At 37.3% G+C, this 9,643-nt stretch overlaps 1 protein-coding gene across 1 annotated transcript; it reads right to left on the bottom strand.

The window, feature by feature from the left end:
* Positions 1-1,924: 1,924 nt before the first annotated feature.
* LOC126765890 (uncharacterized) lies at positions 1,925-2,897 on the bottom strand (the record flags this gene model as incomplete). The annotated part of the gene is made up of 2 exons (XM_050483562.1): positions 2,411-2,897; positions 1,925-2,352 (listed from the first exon to the last, which is right to left on the bottom strand). Coding segments are annotated over exons 1-2 (915 nt in total), but the record flags the coding sequence as incomplete, so codon positions are not given.
* Positions 2,898-9,643: the final 6,746 nt, after the last annotated feature.

Here is a 9,643-nt window from a genome sequence, read left to right as displayed (position 1 = left end):
CATATAGCACTTCAGGTGTGCAAAATATTCCTATAACTATGTACTTTGGGATTCATATATTCTTTTAAAATACCAATTATATTTTCTGGTCTGTCATATTCAATTAAAAAACGTTTATTATTAAAAGAAGAAATAGTCTCTAAGACAGTAATTCTTGCTCCATTATTGATTACCATCTATTGCTTAAAATGATTCAAAGGTTTTTTTGTTTTATGAATTTGATACTCATCGTTACTTTCTGCGGATTGTTGGGTTTCTATTAGTGAATCACTTGAGTCCCTCGACTCACAAGAACTTGTTAAATTATTTAATACTTGTCTTGATAATGTGTCAGCAACTACATTTGTTTTTCCTGGTTTATAAATTATTTTTGGAGAAAACTCCTCAATGAGAGCTCTCCATTTCTTCATTTTAAAATTCGGATTTTTTTGGGACATTGCAAATGCTAATGTTTGATGATCCGTGTGCATAAAGATAATGGCGTAATGTCTTTAATGCCCAAACTATGGCGAATAATTCTTTTTCGTTTGTTGCGTAATTTTGTTCGGTAGAGTTTAGTGTCTTTGAAATAAATGTTATTGGTCTTCCTTCTTGGGATAAAACTGCACCTACAGCAACATTAGATGCATCAGTAGTTAAAATTAATTTTGTCTCAAAGTTTGGTTGAGCTAATTCAACTTGTTCTTGTAACGCTCTTTTTAAGGTTTCACAAGCAACAATTCCTTCTTGATCAAGATTAATAATTGCTTTTTTGGACATATATTGCGATATTTTACCATTTTCTTCCTTTAAGTGTTTGGTTAGTGGTTAAGCTATTGTTGCATAATTTCCTAAAAATTTCCTGTGGTATCCCGTTAATCCTGAAAATCCTCTAAGTTGTCGTAACGTCTTGGGATATTGGTAATTTTTTATTGTTTCTACTTTTTTGGGATCAGTTTTTATAATCTTATGGATACAACGTATCCTAAAAATTCAACCTCGGTTTCTAAAAATTTTGATTTTTCTATAGGTATTTTCATATGGGCATCTTCGAGGGTTTGTACTATATATTTCAAATGAGATATATGTTCCTTTAGAGTTTTTGAATATACTATTATGTCGTCAACATATACGTACGTGACAAAATTTTCCTATACATTCATGTAAAATATTATTGATTGCTCTCTGAAATATACTTGGAGCATTTTTAAGTCCAAATGGCATTCTAAGGTATTCATATTTTCCGTTATGTACAGAAAATGCTGTTTTTTCTATGTCGTTTTCTTCCATCAATATTTGATGAAATACAGACTCTAAATCTATTGTGGAAAAGTATTTTGATTCTCCCAAATTAAAAAGTATCACCTCGGGATTAGGCATTGGGTACCTGTCGGCAATTGTTTTTTCATTAATGTTTTTAAAGTCGATAACCAGTCTCAATTTCGGACTACCATCTTCATTTATGCGTTTTGGGGAAGCTTTAGTATACCATCCCACGATTTTAGGGTTAAATGTGGTATGGTTGGATAGAGCTGATGTTCCTGATTAAGAATATATATAATTATTGCCGCCGCAAACTTATAGTTTTCGAGATAGTTGCATTTAAAATTGAAAATTTTGCAAATTTTATCTTGCAATTTCTCGATTTCTCTTAATTATTTATTTCATATGATACACTTTTTATGCACTTACACTTCACTACATTGTTTCTACATTTTTTTTTCCAAAAATTATTTAGTTATTTGCTTAAAATAAGCATTTTATATTTAACACAATTTTCATTCCATGCACAATAATAAAAGTATTCCTTGTTGACAGATAATAAGTGTTGCCATAATTACACATTTATCAAACGAATAAAAATTAATATAAAAACTCAAATGCAGGAAACAAATACCATCTGAAAAAAATTTTCCATTGTATTAAAAAAGTTTTAAAGCTTATATGTGTATTTAATTGCATCTAATAATTTAACAAAAGGATCATCATGATTATTTGCAATATTTTTTCTCCAAATATATTCAAATATTAAATTAGAAAAATCTTCGCTGTTATTGTAATTGTCTTTTATGAAAAAACGTTTAATTACGCACCACTGGGACTCGATGCGTTGAGTATGGGTCCCGTCCTCGGCGACGAACGGATTATCGGGGTCGCTGTGATTAACCCGTCGGTGCTCATACCCGTGACTGGCCAGACAGTCATATGCTTTCCAGCAATCAGTACATATAACACTGCCTTTTGCTACGTGCTTCTCTATCAAAGGTATGAGCACCTCAGCAGACCTGACATTGCCGGGACATACCTCCAGCCTAAGGTCGTCACTCCCATGCTCAACCATTCCAAGAACCCAGTGGCCCTCGACTCTCCGCCCTAAAATAAGAAAAAATATATTAGTAAACATAAAAAAAAATTATATTTTTATTATTACCTTTGTTGTATTTTCTCTTCTTAAATTTACTTTCATCTATTTCAACAGTTTTACCAGGGCCACCAATTTTACCTACCGCTACCTGATGGTCAACCTGGTATAATACTACGGCTTCGCGGCAGTAATTATACCAGTCACATATAGTAGCGCTAGATATAACTGGTTCCCTGATAAAACTGTTTTTCCTCACTTCCGCATGCGACCAATGAGATACACATGCATACATTAGATAAAATACCTGCGGAAGTGGGATTTTCAAATTGTCGAACCAAGTATCGCTCGACCTTGCTAACGCAGTTCTGTTCCGACAAACCCCTTTCCGGCATCGAAACACCCCAACAGTGCTACTTTTATATAACGAGAGCGTCATTGGCACTTTATGCGTCCGGCAAATTTTACCTTTTAGAATCAATTCTTGTTCCTTGGCAAAGGAAATACACTTCTCTTTAGAGTCAAATGTTTGGATTATTTTTCCAATATTCCACATTGACTTTACTTCGGACGCTTTAAGCACATTGGTTCGCTTAACGATACCACGGCTTTTTGACGCTCCGACACTTCTTCTTCTTTTTAATTGGCGTAGACACCGCTTACGCGATTATAGCCGAGTTAACAACAGCGCGCCAGTCGTTTCTTTTTTTCGCTGCGTGGCGCCAATTGGATATTCCAAGCGAAGCCAGGTCCTTCTCCACTTGGTCCTTCCAACGGAGTGGAGGTCTTCCTCTTCCTCTGCTTCCCCGGCGGGTACTGCGTCGAATACTTTCAGAGCTGGAGTGTTTTCATCCATTCGAACAACATGACCTAGCCAGCGTAGCCGCTGTCTTTTAATTCGCTGAACTATGTCAATGTCGTCATATATCTCGTACAGCTCATCGTTCCATCGGATGCGATATTCGCCGTGGCCAATGCGCAAAGGACCATAAATCTTTCGCAGAATTTTTCTCTCGAAAACTCGTAACGTCGACTCATCGGTTGCTGTCATCGCCCAAGCCTCTGCACCATATAGCAGACGGGAATTATTAGTGGTGTTAATGCTGGTTCCTAAATAGACGAAATTATCTACGACTTCAAAGTTATGACTGTCAACAGTGACGTGAGAGCCAAGCCGCGAGTGCGACGACTGTTTGTTTGATGACAGGAGATATTTCGTTTTGCCCTCGTTCACTACCAGACCCATTTTCTGTGCTTCCTTGTCCAGCCTAGAGAAAGCAGAACTAACGGCGCGGGTGTTGAGGCCGATGATATCAATATCGTCGGCATACGCCAGCAGCTGTACACTCTTATAGAAGATGGTACCTTCTCTGTTTAGCTCTGCAGCTCGAACTATTTTCTCCAGGAGCAGGTTGAAGAAGTCGGACGATAGGGAATCACCTTGTCTGAAACCTCGTTTGGTATCGAACGGCTCGGAGAGGTCCTTCCCGATCCTGACGGAGCTTTTCGTGTTGTTCAACGTCAGTTTACACAGCCGTATTAGTTTTGCGGGGATACCAAATTCAGACATCGCGGCATAAAGGCTCCTTTTAGTGCTGTCGAAAGCAGCTTTGAAATCGACGAAGAGGTGGTGTGTGTCGATTCTCCTTTCACGGGTCTTTTCCAAGATTTGGCGCATGGTGAATATCTGGTCGGTTGTTGATTTTCCAGGTCTGAAGCCACACTGATAAGGTCCAATCAGTTTGTTGACGGTGGGCTTTAATCTTTCACACAATACGCTCGATAGAACCTTATATGCGATGATGAGGAGTCTAATCCCACGGTAGTTGGCGCAGATTGTGGGGTCTCCTTTTTTATGGATTGGGCATAGCACACTTAAATTCCAATTGTTGGACATGCTTTCGTCCGACCATATTTTACAAAGAAGCTGATGCATGCTCCCTATTAGTTCTTCGCCGCCGTGTTTGAATAGCTCGGCCGGTAGTCCGTCGGCCCCTGCCGCTTTGTTGTTCTTCAGGCGGGCAATTGCTATTCGAACTTCTTCATGGTCGGGTAATGGAACGTCTGCTCCATTGTCATCGATTGGGGAATCGGGTTCTCCTTCTCCTGGTGTTGTGCGTTCACTGCCATTCAGCAGGCTGGAGAAGTGTTCCCTCCATAATTTAACTATGCTCTGGTATATGTGTAACTATCGATGTATATGTTGTAGCTTCTCCTGGCAGTTTTTCTTGAATGGCAAAATTGATTTCGTTGACGTGTACATTTTTCGGTGCCAATATTGCGCGTTCAATTAAATAATCGTGGCGTTGATAGTGTTGAACAATATTCGGAAATACACTTTCAATCAATTCTTCTTTCGATTGTAAAAGTGTATAAAAGTTGTTCGACAATGTGATCAAACCGGTATCATCGATTCTATTTTGCCTTCGCCAATCTCCAACAACTGCTTCGAAAACGCCGCTGCGGATCGATCATTTTGCAATTGGACTCGCATGTTGATGGTAAGAGTCAGCCTTTGAACATGTCTCCACAAAACTGACGATTTTAAACATGCGTTTATTTCGTCGGCAGGAGCTGATCGAGGAATGACTGACAAAGTTGCCGAAAATCGCCGGATAATAAGACTAATGCTCCGCCAAAAAGTTGTTGCTTTTGGCGTAAATCTTGCATTGTTCTATTGAATGCTTCTAATGACTTTTTGTTAGCCATTGGGCACTCATCCCATAGAACTATTCCAGCTCCTCGCAAAACTTTTGCCATTGTTGAATTCCTCGATATGTTGCACGTTGGTGTTTCAACGACTTGGATGTTGAACGGTAATTTCAACGCAGAATGTGCTGTTCGGCCGCCATCAAGTAGAGTAGCAGCGATGCCTGACGAAGCAATTGCCAGCGCAATTTTCTGCTGTGACCGTATAGTGGCAAGAATCAAAGAGATCAGAAACGTTTTCCCTGTACCACCAGTAGAATCCACCGGCGTTATTGTCAACCGCTCGTATAATCTTATCATAAGCATTTTTCTGCTGAATATTCAATTTGGTAATGTTAGCTTGTATGAAAGCACGCAATTCATTGCAATCGTATTGTTGTTCACATTGAAGCTCATGGTCAAGCATATCAATCTGAAAGCATAGCAATCAAAGCTGAACGATTGAGCGCAGTTATGCCAAGTTGCGCTAATGACTTATTCGCAATTGTAAAGCAGAGATCTTCAACCAATATCAAAGCATCATTATACATTTGTAATGTATATAGCAAGTCTGCGTCCGATGCTCGATTACGCGCCAAAATTAATAAGTCCTCGGTCATGCAATCTTTGTACTTATTCCGCAGTTCTTGCGGATTTGACGGAAGGCATGTAGATATTATTATGGCGAATAGTACGCGTATTTTTGTATTGTTTTGGATGAGATGTGAGTGATGCGTCATGAAGTGCGGTGTCCCAATGCATATCATCTTCTAACAAATGCAATCGCGGACATGCTTCACGATAAGTCGCACACAACTGACCGTTTCAAATCATCAAATGATCTTGGTCCGCGCACGTTGACTAATAGCAGACGCAAATAGAAACATTCGGCGTTGTTCGGATGGATGGTGTAAATGCGTCTTATGGCATCGGGTTTACGGACATTTGGATAACCGTCAACACGCTCCCCTTGCTTTCGTCGTAGAAATGTTTTCGATGATGCATTCCAAGTCAAATATTGTGGTATTTCGGAATATAGCAATGTTCTTGCAAATTCATCGTTTTCACACAACTCGAAAAAGGTAATTAGTGTTTTCCCCTGTGGTCGTGCTAGAGTATGCATATTTGAAGTACATAAATAAAAATTGAAAAATTAACCTAAAACTACATCTTAAACTATGTATTTTACCCACACACGCATATGCAATAAGACCCACCAACAGTGTATTTGCAAACCGCATGGAAGCACTTACGAAACAATAACAATTTCATGAGAATTTGTATAGGCGGGATGTATTATTATTTTTTTTTGTTTTTTGCAAAACGTGCAATGATACACACCTTAAATTTCTTATGTGCACCCTCCAAACAGACCCCAATCACCCCTGAAAATTTCTTGAAATCGGGCAAGCCGTCTAGGAGGAGTATGCGAACAGGAAGTTTTGCCACTTAATTTTATATATATAGAAGATGTAGTTTAAAAAGGCGAAACGCGGAATTGATAAATGTGAAGATAATGACAAAACGGACAACAAAAAGAAAGGTACTTTGTTTAGTTTTAACAATATCCGTTATAGAAAATGTAGTTTAAAGAGGATGATATACCCTATTTAACATAACTTTTAGATTACCTTTGTGCATTGGCAGCCTTCGGCCACGCTTAAAAAAACCCTGGCCGATCCAACACCAGGATAAACATTAGTCCATTCGCGTCCCACTTCTTTCTGCATTGGCGGCCTTCGGCCGCGCTTAAAAAAAATAACCCTGGCCGATCCAACACTGGGGTGTGTCAAGTTTTTTTCGAATAAAGCTCCTTTTTGCGTTGGCGGCCTTCGGCCGCGCTTCAAAAAAAAATAACCCTGGCCGATCCAACACCGGGGAGTGTCAGGTTTTTTTTTGAGTAAAGCTCCTTTTTGCATTTTGCGGCAATAATTTATGTATTTGGGATATAAACCTATTTTTTATTCGTTTGATAAATGTGTAATTATGGCAACACTTACTATCTGTCAACACGGAATACTTTTGTTATTGTTGAAGGAATGAAATTTGTGTAAAATATTAAATGCTTACTTTAAGCAAATACCTAAATACATAATTACTAAAAAATAAATATGTAGAAACAATGTAGTGAAGTGTAAGTGCATAAAAAGTGCATAATATGAAATAAATAATTAAGAGAAATCGAGAAATTGTAAGATAAAATTTGCAAAATTTTCAATTTTAAATGCAAATATCTCGAAAACTATAAGTTTGCGGCGGCAATAAATTTATTTAATCAGGAGCATCAGCTCTATCCAACCATACCACATTTAACCCTGAAATCGTGGGATGGTATGCTAAAGCCGACCCTGCCTTTTTTTGGAACGACCCAAACGAGAGGGCTTTTACTATGTCGTATAATCCCTTTTACGAGTAAACTTTCGATTTCCTTATTAACAAAATTATTTGCAGATATAGAATGAGGATATTGTTTGGACCATATAGGCTTGCCATCCGTAGTTCTAATTTCTGCTTTAATATCTGTTCGAAAATGTAAATCCATGTTCACGTTTTGATGAGCCTTATTTATTATTTTGACAACATCCTCTCTAAGCAGTGGGATGTTAATATTTTTAACTTCAATTACCTTTGTTTTTATATTTTTCTTCAAATTCTTCGAAATTATTTTCATCGGTAATATTGAAATTATTTATTTTTAAAATATTAGTGTCTCTTTTTTCGTGTAAACCAAACAGATTGATATTGTGAAAATGTTTTATTATGGTCGAACCATGAATGGTTCTTACCCTCTTCTTAATTACTAAAATGTTTTTATTATTATAAATTCCAGACCGAATATATGAGCTGGTTGCTCCCGTATCTATGACAATTCTAAAGTTTCGCCTAGTTTTTGTATCGGTTTTAATAACATACGGCAAATCGGAGTTTACCTTTAAAAAATGGTTCTCACCAATATCATTGATTCTTTCAATGTTTGTTTGAGGTTGTGTGCTTATTTGTGCACTTTCAATTGACCTTTTTGGCATATTTGTTGGTGGATAATTGGTCTGCCAATTATACCCGTTACTCCTAACATGTGGTTGGTTTCTTTGCACAGGACTGTGTTTATTTATTAATTGGATTGATTGATTAACCCACTCCATGGGTTCTGGGTGATTGGAATACATTTGGTATGAATTATTATCCGTTTGAGGGTACCTTAAGTTATTCTGAAAATTCGGATACCTTCGGTTAACTTGAGGATGGTTTCGTGAACCAATTTCGTGGTTGTTTTTAGTAAATTGCAAAGCAAACTGTGATCGTATTTGATTTGAATGACGTTCTTGTGCTTTAGCAAGAGCATTTGGCAAATCGGTAGGTGTTAATGTAAATGGCATTTGGTTTAGGGGGTAATTTAAACCAGTTATAAAAGTTCTTAACGGGGTTTCTCGATTCTTGATATTTAATTGTTTTGTAATATCTGAATTGAAATCTGAAATATCATAACACTCATCTCTTGATCAATTACGTGAATTGGTCGTCTGTCGGCGTTAGCAAAATCTAACCTTGCAAATATTGCTTCCAACTTCAAAACTGTGCCATGATTAGTTAACATATCATTGGCATTACCTACAATCTTATTTCGGGGGATAGCCAGTGCTCCAAAATACCTTCTACTACCTTCAATATGTATATAGGCTCATCGAATTTTGTGCAGCTTCCCTCCAGCTGACATAAGATTTACCGGAGAATTCTGGCAAAGACTTTATTATGTCTAAATTTTCGTCACATGTTATGGAATCATTAATTCCTTGAGTTTCATACTCAGCTACATGTGCCGCATTTGTTAGAGTTTTAATTCTTTTACTCAACTGTTACTCAACTGAGCTCAGTTATTAAATTTGCGGTGTGTGTAGCTGTATCGGCTACAGTAAAATTATTCACTGCCATTTTGAAAATTGTAAAATTATTTTGTTCGCTTTAAAAATTCTTTATTTCTTGATATTGAACTATCGCCTCTTTTCTATAATCCTTATTTTTCGGTGTTTTTTATATATTTGTGAGTTTCATGAAATAGCATATACATTAGGCCGGGTCGATTTGTGGGGAGGCAAAAAAATCGCCCATTGCTCTATGAAAATTATATTCTAGGGATCAAAATAAGAAACTTTGCCGAAGGAACCATACCTCTGAAACGAATTCTGATGTCCCCCAATTTGGGTCGAACTTTTGGGTAGGGGCAAATTTTGAAATAGAATTGAAATTACCATTTCATTCTTATTACCTCTGAAAGTGAGGAGAACTAAAGCAATAACCACTATGGTATTTCAACAAAAATAATGAGTGATGTGACCATTCCAAATCAAAAAGCTTACAATGAATCCACCATCCTCTACACCGCAAGATGAAGCAACTACATTAACAACTATCGAAAACCCAATGAGTCATATACCCAAGCATGATGTTACTGTTTTTGGTGTGTCTACTGATTTGACTGATCTTAATTTACCAACCCATCTGGATGTCTTCAGATAATATTTTTACTTAAGCGAACGTGCTAAAACAGAACAAAAAAGTTTTCCCATAAATCATTCACTATTCAAGTACAAGATAAGTTGATTGGAATTTGGAAAA

Source organism: Bactrocera neohumeralis, unplaced genomic scaffold (genome assembly GCF_024586455.1).
Source record: "Bactrocera neohumeralis isolate Rockhampton unplaced genomic scaffold, APGP_CSIRO_Bneo_wtdbg2-racon-allhic-juicebox.fasta_v2 cluster11, whole genome shotgun sequence".
In the NCBI taxonomy this organism is placed as follows: Eukaryota; Metazoa; Arthropoda; class Insecta; order Diptera; family Tephritidae; genus Bactrocera; species Bactrocera neohumeralis.
The sequence above is the reverse complement of the archived record's forward strand: the minus strand, read 5'-3'. Positions and strand labels throughout refer to the sequence as shown.